Below are 18,061 nucleotides of genomic sequence, written 5' to 3'. Positions count from 1 at the left end.
AATAATGCTGCTGTAGTGGCATATAAGAATACCCTCCTTTTCTCGCTCAGAGCCTCTGCTGCCCTAGAGGAGCCTCCCTTGCCCCTCGCAGCATCTCCGCCTTGGCCTCCCTCGCAGGGGTGTTGCGAAGAGAAGCAGGGCGCCCCCTGGCGGGGTGAAAAGCTGCGACAGGGAGGAAGCGGAGAGAGACGCGGGCCGAGCGCCCCTAGCGGCGAAGGGCGGAACTCCGCGGCCGGCCCTCCCTCTCTCCGGCGGCGTCACGTGGCGGCAGGAGGCGGGCTCGGCCGGGGACGTGGCAGAGCGTGCGGGCGCGGGGCGGGCGGCTGCGCGGCCAATCGGCGCCCGGGGGAGCCGCGCGAGGCCCCGCCTCCGCCCGCCCTGGCGCATGCGCGCCGGCCGCGGCTTCGGCGGGCCTCTCCGGCTGAGGCGGCGGTTGGGCGCGATGGCGGCGGCGGTGCTGGGCCGCTGGGAGGTGGTGGGGAAGCCCGGCCGGAGGGGCGCCGCCGGAGGAGGCCCGTCGGGGCGGAAGGCGCTGGGCGGGGCCGGTGAGTGCGAAGCCGAGCCTCCCAGGCGACCCTTCCTTCGCCCAGGGCGGGGCTCAGCCCGAAAGGCCCCAAAGGCCCAGCAGACCCCGAGGAGCCTCTCCAGCCCGGACGCCAGGGTCCAGCGCCGAGGGGCTTCTGGTGGTCCCCCAGGAGGATACAGGGAAGCAGGCAGAGGGCCTTCTCGGGGGTGGCGCCCGCCCTGTGGAACGCCCTCCCACCAGATGTCAAAGAGATAAGCAGCTGTCTTCTCTTTAAAAGACACCTGAAGAGGGAAGCTTTTAATGTTTGATGGACTACTGTATTTTAATATTCTGTTGGAAGCCGCCCAGAGTGGCTGGGGTATAAATAATATATTATTATCAGTATTAGTATTATTGGTGCTGACCTTGAAAGCCCTAAACGGCCTCAGCCCAGGAGACCTGAAGGAGCTTCTCCACCCTGAACACTGCAGTCCAACTCTGAGGACCTTCTGGCGGTTCCAGGGTACCAGGCAGAGGGCCTTCTCGGGCGTGGCACCTGCCCTGTGGAACGCCCTCCCACCAGATGTCAAGGAAATAAGCAGCTATTGTCTCTTTAAAAGACATCTGAAGGCAGCCCTGTTCAGGGAAGTTTTTGATATTTAATGCTGCATTGTTTTTAATACTTGATTGGAAGCCGCCCAGAGTGGCTGGGGAGACTCAGCCAGATGGGCGGTGTATAAATAATAAATTATTATTATATTATTATAATACCCCAGGGTGGGGGGGCAGGGGCAGCTGCGCATTCAGCCTGTGACAGTTCTCTCTGCTCTGGGCCCGCAGCTCACTCGGCTGTGCCGGACAGCCTCCTGGAGCTGCGCCTGGACAAGGCGGCGGCGGTGACATCTGGACGGCGGCGGCAGCAGAGCAAAGATGAGGTTCCGCCTCCTCTGCCGGGGCAGCCGGCGTCCAGGAAGGCCGCGGCCGGTGGCGGCAAGAGCAGCAAGAAGGCTCCGCCTGGCGGGGACCCGGCGCCCAAGCAGGGCCGCTTCCGCAGCCTGGAGGACGCGCTCAAGGCGGTGAGTGGCTGGCGGGAAGGGGGATCTGTGGGAGCTGCTGCCTGCCCAGGATGGCAGCTGCGGAGAAGCGCAGGGAGGTCACGGGGACCGGAGGAGGGCAGGACAAGCTGCACCGGGTGGGCGAGAGGCCCCCAGCCCCCTTCCTTAACCTCTTCTCTGCCCATGGTGAGGTCTGCCTAGTCCAGGCATAGGCAAACTTGGCCCTCCAGATGTTTTGGGACTACAACTCCCATGATCCCTAGCTAGCAGGACCAGTGGTCAGGGATGATGGGAATTGTAGTCCCCAAACATCTGGAGGGCCGAGTTTGCCTATGCCTGGACTAGGGCGAGGCAGGCGGAGATGCTCCCATCCTTCTCCGCTCCATCCATCCGGGCCAGCAGGGCTGTCCTGCGCCAGGGCTGCTTCTCCAGCGGCGCCCACCCCATCGTTTTAAACACTGTGCAATGTCTTGATTTGTCAGCTGCCTTGAGATTCTTTTGATGAGGAAGCAGGCCATCATTCCTTAAAAGTATCCAGAATTGCTATACTGGCTGTGGGTTTGCCCCCTGAGGTGAATATTTCACCTAGCTAGAGAAAGGAACTTTAGGAGAAACCACAAGTTGTCAATACGTGCAGAAAGGTCTCCTCCCTACCCCATGTATCTAGGACTGTTCTTTGAACCATTTCCAAGAAGGGACTGTGCCTTTGGCCAGCCTTTGCATTGATGCTGGTGTCTACCTCATGCACAGCCTTTAGCTTCAGAATAAATAGTAATAGTCTAAAAAGGCAACTCGTCTATTTTTTTATTTTGGAGGAGGGAGTCCTAAACTTTGCCTTCCTTAATATATGAGCTGGAAACGTGTTGCCTCCTTCCTGTGTCTTTTCCTAGAATTTGGAAGGTGAAGTACAGAAAATGCGTCTCTTGTTCATGTAGACTAGGGACCAGCTTTAAGCTGCAGAAGAAAGGAAGGAAGGAAGGAAGGAAGGAAGGAAGGAAGGAAGGAAGGAAGCTGTGCTCTAGGGACTCACGGCCTCCCTCTCCCCCCTTGCCTGGGGGAGGGGGCAAGCAGCTGACAGTCCTTCTGAACATTTAATGGGCTTTCCACTTGGCGCATGGATGGGACGCTGGAGAAAGAGCCTTTGGCTGATCAGTCAAGGAACCAGCAGTGGAGCATTTCTCCTGCATGCTGAAAATTTAATCCCCGACACCTCAAGCTAAATGATCAGGTGCTCTGTGATGTCAAACGTCTTTCTCTGCCCAAGACCCTGGAGAGCGACTGCCAAAGAGGGTGGACAGTGCTGGGCCAGATGGACAGACAGGATAAGACAGCTTCCTCTTTCCCTTGGGGGCCGATGGAGTTGAGGTGGGACTCCTTGGCTGAGCGGCAGCCACTTCCGTTTGTGGAATAGGTTCACTTAGAGAGCGGTTCCAGAAACAGCCCAAATGTGCCCTGCTAAGGTGGGGAGGGGCGGGTCTTCCCTTTGCAGCCGCTCAGCTAACTCTCCCCCCCCCCCCAGCTTGATTTGTCAGAACTCCAGAAGGAGCTGGACAAAAGCTTGAGCATGTTCCCCGAGAATCCTTCTGTGTGGGTCAAAGACCTGGCTGGATATTTGAACTACAAGCTGCAAGCTCCAAAGAGCGACCCCACCCTCAGCCAGCACCCTCATGGTAAGTGTTGCCTTGGAAAGTGTGTGTGTCTGAGAGAGAGAGGGGCTATTTTGCTCGCTTGAACACCCAGAGCACCTGTCCTGGTGTGGGCTTGGTTTGTGGCCTTGGCAGCTGCTTGCACAACATTTAGACTTTCTAGTTCAGTGATCAGAGAAGGAGAAACGTGAGTAAGCTCCTGTCAGCAAAATTTTGAATTCTACAGTTAGAAAGCCTCACGCTTGTAAATTGGGTGGGAAGTTGCCAGCATTTGAATGCTGCATGAATTTGTATGGTTTTGCTAGGAATCTTGTTCTTCAGAATTTGGAAAGTTGTTCTCGGTTTTTGGAGGACTGCAGAAACAAAAGTAATACCTGACATTTTTGTGCAGCTGTGACACCAGCGGCAGAATTTTTGCAGCCAAGGAGAGGGTTGTAACCCCTGGAATTCTAAACCAGAGTCTCACTTCTTCATATACCTGAAAATACACTGGTGGTTTCTTTCTTACTCCTTGTAAAAGAAGATAACATTCTCAGGGTTGCTGATGATGTCTCCTACACTCTGTCACACAGACCTTTTTGTGCCTCCTGGATGAGGAATGTGGGCTTGGCTGCCTGGTTTGGCCTGGGCAGGGAAAAGCCCAGGGGAGAGAGAGGGTCGAGGTCTCCTCCCAGCCATTCCCTCCGAGCTTGTGCTTAGAGAAGCAAGTCTCATAACCACGGCATGTTCAGTTTCTGCTGGGAATGCCTTTCTCGCCCTTTTCTGACCCAGGGAAGGGTGAAAAGCAGCTCCTCTCTTTCCTGCCAATATGCCAAGTAGCTGGAAGCCAAGCAGGGGCCTTAAGGGCAGAGTCTGCTGCTTTGGCTTGGGAAGGGTGTCAGGGGCCGAATGCTCCCGGCGTGGCTGCACAATGCTGCCTTTGTCTTCAGCGTTTCCCAGTGGCCTTTGGCAGCAGGGCAGAGGCTGGATGATGCAGAGATGCTCTTCCCGACTCCACAGGGACGTGGATGCTGGGAGTTAATGAGAAGAGGCTGGCTTTGGCACTTGGTCAGCATCCTGGGCTGGGGCCTTGCAGACTTTGGTGGTCGCTTATTTCCTTTTCATTCCAAGAGCTCTTATACTCGTCCTCCTGATCAGAATGCATCTCTGCTCCAAAACCCAGGAGCCCTTGACAGACTCACCAGTATTTGAATTGTGGTTGACTTTCGAGCTCTGGCAAGGTGGCTTCAGCATTGGCTTCTGGCATTGCGCTGGTGAAGAAGCGGCTGCGCCTGGTTTGGTTCTCATAGGGCAGGCCAGTCACCTCTGCACATTTCTCTCCATGTTATCCTTGTGCTGCCAAGGTAGAATTCTGAACTGGGTTTCCCCGAGAGTCTGATCAAGCCGCAGTTTTGGACTGCTCTGCTGTTTAGGGATGTGGCTTCCCACCTGTGCTTTACTCATGGGAAAGTTGATGCAGCAGTGAGGGCTAACGAACGCCACCCCTTCCTTCACACTGCCACCTTGCTTTTGGCTGCAGACTATCCCTACTGCCTTGTGAACAAAGAGCTGAGGAGCACCATCAAGTCCTTGCTGTCGAAATCGGCGGGTGTCCTGGAACTTTTCTTTGACCACTGTATTTACACAATGTTGCAAGAGCTGGACAAGACTCCTGGTGAGTGTGAAGTGCAGCCCAGTAAACCAGCCGTTGGGTCAAAGGTTCTGCCACACATGCTCCCTTGAGGGCAGAGAGCAGTTGAGCCAAACTGCAGTCATACCTCTTGTTGTGTTTGTTGTCTTCATGTTGTGGCTTTCCGGGTTGTGAACACGGCAAACCCAGAAGTATATACTAGTTGCAGACTTTTTGGGTGCGAATGGCACCCCGGAACAGATCGTGTCCACAACCAGAGGTACCACTGTATTTGTACGCAGGGCCCTGGTGGGTACTGCATGTACCTCAAGGCAGTTTATGTGCTGGAAGTGGCACTAAAAGTGACCAGGGCTGCCCACTGAGGTTGTGAACAAACCTGATTTCACACCCACCTAATTCTCAATGCTGTTACCCTAAAGGGTGCAGCAAGGAGGTGAAAAGCCTCTGGTGAAGCTGGGACTTTTGTGGTGAGGGATTGAAAGATGGGGAGCATCAGGGCAGAGGCGTGTGGGGTGGAGACCTGAGGGGACCCTAAGGGGGAAAGAGGTGCCAGCTGTGATACCTACATTGTAGGGGGTTGGACTAGAAGACTTGAGGGGTCCCAGCCCTGCAGTTCCGTGGACCAGCAAGAGCAGCCAGGAGTTGGGTGAGAGGCAGCAAATTAAAGTCAGAGCAAGGGGGAAGGGAGGACAAGGGGTGGGATCAGTGAAGGAACGAGGGTTCGGCTACATTAGTGAAGAAGCATGGTGCTGGCTGTGTTCTTATAGGGGACTTCAAGAGGGGTTTGGGGGCCACGGCAAGGACTATGGGCTCTAAAGCGTCTGCCACTCTATATTGTATTGAGTGAAGCGGGACACCAGGGGGACAGGCATACCCGGGTGGGCCTCTGTTCCTCTCCTCCTGCTCTGATCCCACCAGTGTGTGATGGAGTCTGCGGTGCGCAGGGGCTCTGGGCTCCAGGCTGATACGCCCTCCCTGAAGGGCCCTCACAGTCTTCCTCACCATCCTTGTCTTTCAGGGGACTCCCTGCATGGCTACAGGATCTGCATTCAGGCCATGCTGATGGACAGGCCTAAAGTTGCCACCATGAACTTGAGCAAGGTGGGTAGCTGCAGTTGCCCCGTCCAACCTGGAGAGGCAGCCCTCTGTCCCTCTCCAAGGTACCCAGGTTCCCAGGGTTCCTGGTATGTTTTACTGAGACAGGTAGTAAAAGTGGAAAGCTATCATCTTCGGAATAGGAAAGCATACTTTTGCCCTGCATGCGCATGAAACAGGGCCCCTCCCTCCCCGACCCCCCTTTCCCTGTGCTGGGAGTCCCACCTTCAGTCCCTCACATCTCATATCCCAGAGAAGTCAGGGGCTGATGTTCTGTGCTAGAGGGCTCCAGCTGCTTGCGAGGGAGCATTGTCACTTTGGCCCCCTTTCCCACTGGGCTCTGTGCCACCGAGAGTTAATCCTGCAGTCTTTCCCTTTTCAGTATCTTGAGCTGCTGAGCTCCCATCAAAGCCGTCCGGCCAAATGTCTCACGATCATGTGGGCCTTGGGTCAAGCTGGATTTACTGATCTTACAGAAGGACTTAAAGGTGAGACAACCTTTTTTTAAAAAAAAATGTATGTGATGATAAACACTTTGGAATATTTTTGGAGACCTAATAAAAATGACATGGGGGGGGAGGGCTGATCAGGAGCTAGAAGGAGCTGCTCCAGCCCCTTGAACGGTGATGCCCTCTTCTCAGCCTGCCCCAGACCCTCTGGTGGTGTGGCTCAAGAGCATGTTGCGTGGCCTGAAGGCACATGGAGCAGCTGCCTTTCTGAAGCTCAGCAGCCCTGAGCTCCATCCTCGAATGAAGGCAAGGGCAGAAATGTAATGCTGTTGCTCTCCCAACTCTTTTCTCCACAGTGTGGCTTGGCATTATGTTCCCTGTTCTGGGAATCAAATCTCTCTCCCCATACGCCATTGCCTACCTGGATCGGCTGCTGTTGTGAGTTGCCATGTCCTTGTTTGTTTGTTTGTTCAGCAGGGTTCCAAGTCCCCCCCCCCCCCGTGCTATTTGACATCTCTCTGAAGCCTCTGGGAGCTGTCACAGGGAGATTTGGAGCAAAGTGTCCTCAATATGCAGATAACACTCAGTTCTATCTCTTGGTTCCATCAGAATCAGCAGAGGCAGTTAAGGAGTCAGACCAGTGCTTGGAGGTTCAGATGGGTTGGGTGTGGGCCAATAAACTGCTGCTGGATCCCAAAAGGCAGCTGTGCTGCATGCCCTGGGTTCTCATGTCCGGGAGGCGGCCTCTGGAAGGAGCAGCTCCTGGGTTCAACAGCAAGAAGAGGTCAGCCAGGGATGGTGGGCACAGACAGGGCGGATTTGGTTTTCCTGCAGTATAGCCCTGCGAGGGAGGCCTGTGGAGGCCCTTGTTCCAGCACGGGGAGCGGAGGCGGAGTTTGTAATGAAGTGGGAGTGGCTTTCCCCAGCTGACAGGCATTGCTTTTTCCTTGACAGGATGCATCCCAACTTGACCAAAGGCTTTGGTATGATAGGACCCAAAGACTTCTTCCCTCTCATGGACTTTGCCTTCATGCCCAACAACTCTCTAACCCCCAGGTATGACACCTAAAGGGAGACCGGCTCACGGTGTATGGATGGGAAGAGTCAGAGCCCCGCCCCATTCCTGGGGAGACTGAGGGGGGGTGTCGTGTCTACTTTGGTGTGTCTCTGTTTGCACCAAAACACTGCGGTGGAGCCCCCCCCCCCAGCAGAAGGGCATCTCCTTCCTTCCTGGGCATTTATTTATTTATTTTTACTTGAAATTGTTTTTCAATTGCTTTGAGATGTTTCGCAGGAAGCAATTAATACATGAAGTAAATAACAGGGAGATACAGAAAAGCCTTTCTGCAAAATGCCTCACATCTGAGCAAGTTTCCTTTCCTAACCTAAACCCTTGGTAGTTTAGGCAGCATTTTAAAAACCCTGCTGTTAGCATAGAATTCAACTGGTGTTACGGTTAGAGTTCAATTTTGAGATTTTAATAGCTTTCAAATTGATGCTTCTAGTTTACATAACGGGTTACTGAACTGTTACAAGCCAAATTTAAAATAAAATGTTGAACTCAGGCCCCCAACAGTAACTGTACAAGCTGTGCATTTCTTCCAGAGGATGCAAATGTATTCACTGTATAGTTTAGGACAGCGTTAACAGATACAACTATTTATATAAAATCCAGGCAGAACTGTGTGTGTGCGCATGTAAAAATGCAGCAGTTCATATGCAGCAAACGTTCTTTCTCCCCAGCCTGCAGGAGCAGCTGCGCCAGTTGTATCCCCGCCTGAAAGTCCTGGCCTTTGGGGCTAAGCCTGAGACCACCCTGCACACCTACTTCCCTTCCTTCCTCTCCAGAGCCCTGCCCAGCTGCCCCCTTGATATGCAGAAAGAGGTGAGGAGGGGGCAGAAGGGGGGGTGGCATCTAGTGGGGCTGCCACATTTAGACAACAACTGAGCTAGACTGAGGAGTTTAAAACCTCTGGATGAAAAGGTTCCGCCAGTTTGTTCAGTCAGAGGATCTATTTTGTGTCTTAATTCCCTCCAGTGCCAAACCCATGGGCGGCAGTTCTTCTGATAAACTGGGCGTCTCTCTCTGAAATAGGAGGGGATGTCTGCTGGGCCCTCCTTGGGGGGCTCAGCCCCAGGGTTTTCCTGGCTCTTCTCGCTTCCAGTTCCCTTTCTCTCCCCCTTGCTTGGCTGCCAAAGTGTGGGTTGGAATCCGGGCAGACTGGAAAGGTGCAGGACCCTCCCTCAGCCCCCGAGAGACTGGAATGCAAGCAAACTAGTTTTGTTTGTAGCTAATGTGGCAACCTTGAATTTCCCATCTCTTCTGGAAGAATTAAATGTCCTCTTAATGATCTAAAAACAAGGAAAACATGTCTTAACTTGGGAACCATGGCTATTGTTTAGGTGCAAATATTTGCAGATATAATTAATTGGCATCCACGTGGTTGACTACAGCAGCTTTTAACAGGGCCACAGTATCATTGAATCAGAGCCCAGGGCAGGTGCTTACGACTTGCCGTTAGGTGCATTGCCGACTCTGGCTGTGTCTTGGGCAGACAGAGGTGCCAGGGATGGAGGCTGGAGCATTTTGTGTGCTACGCAGGTGCGAGCGATGAATGGCTCTCTCCCTCTCCCTCTGCTGCAGAGACAGGGGTGCAGCAGCCAAATGATGCTTTCAGATAGACAGACACACACACACTGTGGCATCCAACCCCACTGATTTGAACTATAGCCTCCTTTCTCTCTGTCTGGAACCGTTAGATGGGGAGGAACCTCTTTGGGCACTGAGAGCCAGAATAGGAAGGAGAGCTCAGCCAAAAGGCAGTTCCAGAAAGAGGGGAGGCTGTAGGGAAGGCACCCCTTCCTGACCCCAACTGGGATCAATAAGTGGGGCACAAGGAATGTCATAAATCTGTCGCGCTATCTTGAAGTCTTCAGTCCTGTGGCTGCTGCTGCTATTTGGCCATTAGACTCCTGGGACCAATTCTGCTCTTGTCCTGTGCAGCTGCTCAACTGCCTGGCCGAAGGCCTCCGCCTGGATCCCCTCAGCTTCAATGTCTGGAGGCAGCTGTACATCAAACACCTCCCACAGTCAAGGTGAGACTCGGCAGGGATGCTTCCCCATTGCATGCCCTGCTTGACGGTTTGGAAACCTGCAGGATACCAGTCCTGCTTACAATCATGGTGGTTGAACGTCCGCTTGAACTTTTTGGAAAGGCTGTGCTTCGAGCCCTCGTGGTTGCTGAAACGGCGCAAAGTCCGCCTGGGAGCGGCGGAGCCTCCCCTGTTTTGCAGGGAGAGCAGTGGGGTGTCTCTCTTTGGCAAGGTGCATGCAACAGTGAGCCTGTGTGGTGTAGTTACAGATAGGTAGCCGTGTTGGTCTGCCATAGTCAAAACAAAAAAAATTCCTTCCAGTGTGGTGTAGTGGTTAAGAGCAGTAGTCTCGTAATCTGGGGAACCACATGGCTGTCATCTGGGAACGGGGAGTGGTAGGTGGAGGCACCCCACGGGAAACGGGAGAGGACCCCCTGTTGCCCCCATCCCGCCATGGGGAGGGGAGGGAGCCTGGGGCATGAGAGGCTGCCAAGCAAGGAATTGACTCTTCATTGTCGAAGGGACGCTTGCAAGTGGGGGAAAGGCATGTCCTTCAGCCCCACATCTCTCAGCTCCTCCCAGGCGGTTGCCACAACAGAGACCTCCGCTTAGGTCTCTTCCCCACCTGAGCTGCCTGCCAGCAGGAGAAGACTGCGCCTGCACGTGACCCGCCTCTGCTTCTCTCTCTTCCATCCTCTCCTGGTCCTGCCAGGCAGGAGAGGTGGGGGCAGGAGACGGCGGTGTGGAAGCCCTTGACTCTCCCCCCTCCTGAGCCGTCTCCCTCCTCTGCTGCTGTTCTTCACTCTCCACTTGTGACCCCCGATCACTGATCCCTTTTCCCAAGTCAGGCTCCAGTGCCCCTTCTCCCCAGAATGCAGCCATCACTCCCTGTGGCTCCACCTAGTCCCTGACTTGCCAGTGTGGTGTAGTGGTTAAGAGTGGTGGATTCGTAATCTGGTGAACTGGGTTCGCTTCCCCGCTCCTCCACATGCAGCTGCTGGGTGACCTTGGGCCAGTCACACTTCTCTGAAGTCTCTCAGCCCCACTCACCCCACAGAGTGTTTGTTGTGGGGGAGGAAGGGAAAGGAGATTGTGAGCCGCTTTGAGACTCCTGAAGGGGAGTGAAAGATGGGATATCAAATCCAAACTCAAAAAACAGGCCAGGCTCTGCAGAGATCCTTGAGCTGATGCCTTCGCTTTGTTTTCCCAGCCTGCTCCTGAATCACTTTGTGCAGACCTGGGACAGCACTTCCAAAAAGGTTTGTGGCTCCTGCTCTTTGGACTGCCTCTTGCTTCAAGCAGTAGTTTGTGCGCTAGGGACAGACAACACGGATGAATTAATGGCCTCCCTGCCCAAAGCAGGCCAGTGCTAGGCAGCAGTCCATGCCCAAAGGCTGCTCCATTGCTAAGGTTCAGTCGTTCCAGCTCAGCACAGCTTGTGCTTCCTGCTAGTTCTCTCTGCTTCTGAGGTTTGCTGTCCCCCATGAGCTGCATGGACAGGGTGAGTTTGAACTCTGAAAGGGATCCTGCTGCTGCCCACATTCTCCATAGTTTGCATTGGGTTCAGAGCAGGGCCTGGGAAGCGCCCATCTGGCTTGAGTGGGGCTCAAGCAGGGTGGATTTCATTTAAATCAAATCAGTTTAAATCACTAGTCAGTAAGACTTGATTTAAATCGTTTTTTTACTGAAAGACTCCTTCTTGCTGGTATAATCTTAACATTTACAACCAGATGAAGGTTTCATTTTTGGAATAATAATTTTTAGAGTAGTTTTTACAATTCTAGCAAAAATTACTGATTTGGTTATACTGTTAGAAATACATGGACAGATAATTATGAAATTATTGTGCGGTTTAATAAGTTAACTGTTTATATTTGGACAACTTTTCTTCTGTACTTTATTGGAAGGAGAAAAACAATCATTCCCTTAATAACAATTTAAACCATTTATTTAACTAAAGCAATAACATTATAGCCTATGTATCCATGTTTGTTAACTGATGTGGTTAAACAATTAAAAAAAAAAACTTAGACTGAGTTGTAGCACACATGAAAAACTTTATTTAAAAAGATTTTTCCTCCAAAAGCATTTTATTTTAAAAATCTGATTTAAATTAAAAAATTGCTTAAGAAACCATTGATTTTTATCCACCCTGGGCTCAAGGGGGGGTGCACAGAGGCAAGGCCCCCGATGGGTGAGGGGAGTGGGGAGGGCAGCAGAGCACCTAGCTGTCTGGCCCTTCAGCCCCTGCCCCCATTCCTGCTGCTTCTGTAGGGTTGCAACCATCCCGGTGTGGTCCAAGGCTCACCTGTGGCTTTGTGACGGTGTTTGTGGACTATTTCTCTTCCAGATGCGGAAATCTTTACAGGAAACAGTTCATTCGTTCAAAGTCACAAACGAGGAACTGACCATGAAAGGACCAAACAGTGAACAGGATGTTGCAGCTTGCAGAGCTGCCTGCAAGGTATTGTTATTATTTATTCAATTTGTATGCCTCCCTTCATCTGTAGATCTTAGAGCAGTTCACAACATAGTATAAAAACAGAAAATACACAATAAAAACGAACAAAAACAAACCCCTAATCTCCCCTCCCACAACACGTTTCAAAGGTCCTCGGGTGTTAGTCAGCCAAAGGCCTGGATAAAAAGGAATGTTTTTGCCTGGTGTATAATGAAGGCACCAGCTGAACGTCCCTGGGGAGAGCATTCCACAAAAGGGAAGCCACTGCAGAAAAGGCCCTTTCTTGTGTTGCTGCCCTCTCGACCTTCCTTGAAGAAATTACACAAAGAAGGGCCTCGCAGGAAGATCTCAGGATCCGGCTTGGTTCATATGGAGAAGGGCGGTCCTTGAGGTATTGCTGTCCTGAGCCATTTAAGACTTTATATGTCAAAACGAGCACTTTGAATTGGCAGCCAGTGCAGTTGGACCAGGATCGATGTAATATGCTCAAACCGTCTTGCCCTGGAGAGCAACCAGGCTGCCCAATTCTGCACTAGCTGAAGTTTCTGAACTGTCTTCAGAGGCAGCCCTACGTATAACGCATTGCAATAATCTTACATAGAGGTTGCCAGGGCATAGACAACAGACGTTAGGCTGTCCCTGTCCAGATGGGGGCACAGCTGGGCCACCGTTGGAAGGGACTCTGGACCACTGAAGCCTCAAGCGACAGCAAAGGATCCAGAATAATCTCCATCCTTGGGGGTGGGTGGGTGGGTGGGTGACCCGGTGGGCTAGCCATCTGCATCCCGGAGATTCTCCTACCTGTTTCCTCTCTTTGTGTTTCCCCTTCAGAACCTGCTGCTGAAGATGAAAGCCAGTGGCCTTCCCTGGGCTCGGCTGCTGCTGGTCGCCTTGGTATTCACTGCAGGGTTCCTAATGCATGACATCAGGACTCATGGCTCCTTTGAAGGTGAGGCCCGGCCCCTGGAGGAAAGGGAGGTGTTGCGGTCCAAAGGCAAGGAAGGATTGGACCCTGATTAATAAAATACACAGGAGGCTTGGCCAGCAAGACTCTGGGAGGAGCTGGCAACAATCCTCTGTCACGCCCTGGCCCAGGTCCCTTTATTGACAAAAGAACTTTTAGCACAGCACTTGTCAGAACCAATCAGATGTCCTCTGAGCATTTCAAAAACATCCTCATGTGGGACAAAGTCAGATCAGAGAAATCCTTGTAACTACAAAAACTACTTTGAGCATGCATACGTGTCTTTAGGCTAAATAAAACAGGGATCCAGGAGGAATGCATTTCGCAAACCCTGGAGGTCATAAACAGCAGTAAACAGGAGAGGAAGGATGGCAAGGAAAGATAGGCATCTCTAGCATCCTTGCGAACTCTCTTCCTGGCCCTTAAGATCTACCTAAACTAACAAAAGCTACATCAAAGCTACCTTCTATCTTCATGGCTCAGGATGCCTGGTGAAGTCTTATGTTTAGAATGCTTATACGTGCCTGTCAGGCAGAGAAAATGAACAGTAGAGAAGATGGGCAGAGGGATTTAATCAGAAATTATTGTCAGTGAATCAAGCCCAGTCAAAGCAATGCTTTCATCGCGGACACAATGGCGTGCTCCATTTTGCATAATTCCTCATAGCAATCCCACCTGACCACCGCAGGAGGCACGTGGGAGGGGGCTGCCCCAAAGACACCCCCCCCCTGTGTCAGCAGCCCACTCAGGGGAGCATGTTGTGTTTTCCAGCTTCTGCCTCGGCTCAGGTGCTCCGCTCTTCCGGCATCCTCTCCGCATCCCAGCAAGCCTGGAGCAGAGTTTCCCACTTCTCTGGGGAAGGGTACAGGTCAGTGGCTTGCGCTGGCACTCCGTCGGCAGGGAGGCCCCCTCCCTTCAAGGGGGACCAGCGCAGAAGAGCGCTCTCCCTCTGGGCGGCCCTTGGGAGGGAGCCTGTTGCCAGGGTCTCACCCTGCTGCCGCCCCTTGTTCCTTGCAGCTGGCTGGAAGCAAACATGCCTCTCTACTACTCTCGCGTGGCCACCGTGCTGGGACCCAACCTGGAGCTGGTGTGGGCAAAGACAAACGAAACGGCCGCCTACATCTCTGGGAAGTGCTCTGCTCAGCTCACCTGGCTCAGTGACAACCTCCCCAGGTTCATCGAATGGGTAAGGGTGGGGCCGCCCCCCCGCTTGCTCGCTGGAGGCAGGGAAGGCGAGATGTGTTGGGGCGTCAAAGGAGAGAGGTGGGCATCAGCAGAGAGGGTTGTTGAAAGTGGCAGTGAGATGCAGGCCCTGACAGTGGACCACCCAAAAGAGGCATCTGACACTGCCGCCTCTTAAGGGGGTCAGCAGCAGACGAGGCAAGGCAGAGTTCTGTGCAGAGAATGAGCCAGGCAGATGGTTGCCCCACCTTCAGAGGCACAGCTGGGCTGTGAACTGTCAAGCGATGTCGTTGTTTGGGGCCATCAACCGTTTATCTGCTAAGCTGGAGGGTGGGAAAGCCAGTTCACTGGCAAGCACCCTCTGCACCGGCCCATTCACCTGGGTCAACAGGCTCCGGTTCTGCGCATGTGGGCAGTGCCGCTGAGGAAATACAGCTGCAGAGGTATCCGCCACTCCATTGAGTAGCAAGAATGGGCAGAAGCTGTGAGGAGGAGGTGGCAGTGGCAGCTGAAGGCCCTTGACCTGAGCTCCCTTTGCAGAGAAGCCAAATATTGCTCCCAGTATTTTCAGAGTCTGTCCGCCTGCCTGCCTTTCTCTTCCCCACCCCATCCCTGGATCCTATTTCCCTGTAAATTCCTTAAGGGGATCTGGACCTGTGCTTATGGTTCCCCCTCTGCTGGTGGCCACCCTGTTCTCTTAGACCACAGTTCCTTTTGATTCATATGCCAGTCTGTAATAGAGGAACAGGGACCTGGGCCCTGCCCACCCTCTAGCTAGGAGTGTTCCAGTTTCTGGGTGTGTCTGGCCAGCCACAGATTCTCTGCCTAGCAAGGGCAGGGCTGGCACTTGAGCCTGGCTGAGCCGCCTTGTCTTCCCTGCCAGCTCCAGACCAGAGTTCCAGATTCCGTGCTGCACGGGGCGGAATACCTCAAGGAGCTGCTGCTCTTCCTCATGCGGAACTACTTCCTGCCTGCGGTGGACTACGTTGCTGGGTCGCTGGAGGGGGCCTGGAAACTCTGGGTGGCTTCCTGCAAGTGAGTATGGTCTGCGCACAGCATCCTTGGTGCCACGCAAAGCAGACAGCAGGGGCCGCTTGACTGCGGAAGAGAAGTAGGAAGAGAAGAACACAGAATGGGGAGGGGGAACCCACTTCAGGTTCCGGGGGGGGGGGGGGGATACCAAACTGCTTGGAGACAAAACAAGGCATGTCCCAAAGTAATCCAGGAGGCCTCAAAGCATGCATGCTCACCCTCTGCTCTCTCCTCCAGTGGCGAAGGGTCCTGGGAGTGCTTGCGGAAACATGTGACCAGCCTCAGCCATTCCTCTTGGACGTACCTGCAAGACACCACCGTGGCCATCAGAGACTGGGCTCTGGCTATCGTCTCCGGGCACTAGTCGAAGCCCAGGGCTCAGGAGCTGGGCGTGAGGTCTGGGTCACTGCTCTCCCATTGCTGCTGGCAGCAGGATGTGCCAACTCACTGTTCCGCGGGCAGACCACAAAGCGAGGGGCAGCCTCCACCTCTGACTTGCCGCTGAAGCCCAGGTCTGCCCAGCAGGCCGGAAGCCTCCCAGCTCCCCACCCACTGTGCAGTCGTTCTTTGTCTCCACTCCAGCCTTGCTGAAAAAGCCAGTTGTCTGCTGTCCGTTTGATGGGAGGCAGCAGTGCACACCCAGGAAGCAAGCACTTTCTGTATCCTACGTTCAGTGCTGTTACCCCAAATAAATAGGCTGCTGGGGCAGTGACCCCCTCCCTATCTCTCTATGCATGGAGCGCCTGCTGCTGCCCTCAGCCTTTTCTCTGCGGCTCCTGCAACTGCCCCTGGCAGCTCAAGCCAGTCTCAAGGGCTGGTGCCTGCCTGGGACCCTGCCTTGCCAGTCTCCCACCCATCGCCCTGTGGCCTGAGCAGAGGCTCTGTGGGCATTTCCCTGAGCCGTTAAGCTGCCCCCTTCTCTCAGGTGACTGTGAGTCTTCGCCTTCCCCCAAAGAGCTGCCTTTGCCTTATCGTGGACCCAGGAGGGGAGAGCTCATATTATGCAGCAGGGAGCGCTCATGACTGCAGGGCCCAGAGAGTAGGAACAGGGCGGAGGGGAGAGAGGGCTAGTCAGCTAGGCTGGTGGATCCCTCTCAAGGAAGGGCTGCCACTCCTCTTGCAAGTTCCATAAAGAAGAACTGTGCCAACTCCTGGCTTGAAGGAAAACTAGCTTAGTTGGGGTCCGTCTTTCGCCTTCTGTAATGCCCACTCCTTGGTCTCTTCCCAGGGCCTGTGGGTGGCCTTGAAGTCTGTGTGGTGACCCTGTTCCCAGCATGTCCTGAATACCTTGAGTTGCCCTCCTCTCTCCCAGCCAGGCATAAGGACGAGCCCTTATTTGGGAGGGCACAGTGGGAAATAGTGGGTCAGAAGAAGCAGCTCCTGCTCACCAGGTGCTGTGTGAGTTGCCAGACCCATGTGGGGACTTTGGGGCTGCTTTGCCCCAATTACATTTCTCTCCTGCAGCCAGACCTCCAGAGGTGATGGGACCCTGTCATGACAACGGTGTGCGGCTTTTGTCATGTGCAATAAAGGAAATATCTTTGGTTACACGCTGTGCTTTGATTATTTCTCTTTGCTGTAAGACCTTTTTTGCTGAGGTTGGCCCCAATTCTTTATTTTAAAACATATTAATAAGTTGCTTTTTAGGGCCTAGTATTGGGAGGAAAAATGACTGAGCATCATGGCCAGTGGTTGGGGCAGTAGGAGATCCAGTCTAATGACTGGTGGGGATTGGGGGTTCTCCCCCACACTCCTGTTTCATGTCCCTGTGGAATTGGGTCTGTAGAGAAGCAGGAAGAAAACCATCAGCCATGCAGTCTGAAAACAAGCTGCCTCCCTCATTATCTATCCCATGCTGGGGGCAGCGGGGTCCAATGGAAGCTGATGACGCAGAAGCAAGAGAAGGGAAGCAGATGTTTGATAGCCTTTTCCTCTAAATTCACGCCAAGATGTACAGAGCCCTTTCTCTCTTATCTCTCCATCCATGGCTTCCTTCCACTCCTCCAACATCACAGCTCCATCATTTGACTGTTTCATTCCTCTAAACACCTGTGTGAAGGACTTCTCTGTTTCACCTTCTGTTGCCTCCAACTCTTTAGCATTTCATCCTCCTCCTGGCATTCCTTCACCAATATTGTCCTAAGTTTCTTTGTCCTGTTTAACTCCTTTCCACTTCATCTTTCTCTGGTCCACTTTTGTTCAAATCTCTGCTCTAAACTCTTTGATTTGCTCATCAAACAATTGCTGAAGAATGCCAACAGTCAATGGAATGGCCGATGATGAATTTGCCATACTGCATATTCCTGGTCTTATTAACAATTCAGTCTGCACCTTAATAACTTTACAGCTTTATCTTTTATCAAACCACATTCCTTTTCTACAGAGGAAATGTGACGTAGAAAAATTATGTTCAGTTCAACAAAGGCAACACTTTTGTTGGCAAAACAGAACGAGAAAATAAAGATTCTTGGCATTCAGAGCTTCCTTGATTGCTTAAAACTTTAAAGGTTGAAACAATGAGAACATGCATTTTGTTGCCCCACCCCAGATGTAAAATTCAAGCAGCAGACACAGAAACCTCTCAGTGATAAATTATAACCGTCTCTAAAATAGCTAGAGAGAGGCTTTTGCAGACCCAACTCGCAATAGAGGTCTTCCAGGGCAAGCTGAATCCTCCTCTCTTAAACTCCCAGGAGCTGACAAGCTTCTCAGTCTCCCGATTTAGAAAATGACCTTTACAGAGTATCAGAGTTTAATCCCATGCTGCTCCTCCTCCCCAGAGCAAAAAATAAAATCCAAGATTTTTACCTCAGGTCTGATCCGTTTCCCTGTCAATCTCTCCACGGACGACCTGCCAGTGGAAGACATTCAACCGGCGTGCCATGTTCTTCCCCTGGCAGTCTGAAGCAACCCCTCCTGAGGCCGTGAAGGCCACTCTCCACCACCCTC

At 52.9% G+C, this 18,061-nt stretch overlaps 1 protein-coding gene across 1 annotated transcript; it reads left to right on the top strand.

The window, feature by feature from the left end:
- Nucleotides 1-442: 442 nt before the first annotated feature.
- On the top strand, nucleotides 443-16,660 carry TMEM214 (transmembrane protein 214; the record flags this gene model as incomplete). Its single annotated transcript, XM_081906728.1, has 17 exons — nucleotides 443-661; nucleotides 1,282-1,581; nucleotides 3,080-3,230; nucleotides 4,726-4,860; nucleotides 5,855-5,937; nucleotides 6,314-6,419; nucleotides 6,737-6,818; nucleotides 7,335-7,436; nucleotides 8,124-8,265; nucleotides 9,385-9,476; nucleotides 10,684-10,732; nucleotides 11,824-11,937; nucleotides 12,766-12,883; nucleotides 13,670-13,766; nucleotides 13,916-14,084; nucleotides 14,964-15,115; nucleotides 15,350-16,660. The coding sequence occupies 17 exons, from the start codon at nucleotides 443-445 to the stop codon at nucleotides 15,474-15,476; spliced, it is 2,238 nt and encodes a 745-aa protein (XP_081762854.1). The 3' UTR covers nucleotides 15,477-16,660.
- Between the last annotated feature and the right edge of the window lie 1,401 nt (nucleotides 16,661-18,061).

This window comes from Podarcis melisellensis (genome assembly GCF_964234715.1).
Source record: "Podarcis melisellensis genome assembly, chromosome: 3".
In the NCBI taxonomy this organism is placed as follows: domain Eukaryota; kingdom Metazoa; phylum Chordata; class Lepidosauria; order Squamata; family Lacertidae; genus Podarcis; species Podarcis melisellensis.
The sequence above is the reverse complement of the archived record's forward strand: the minus strand, read 5'-3'. Positions and strand labels throughout refer to the sequence as shown.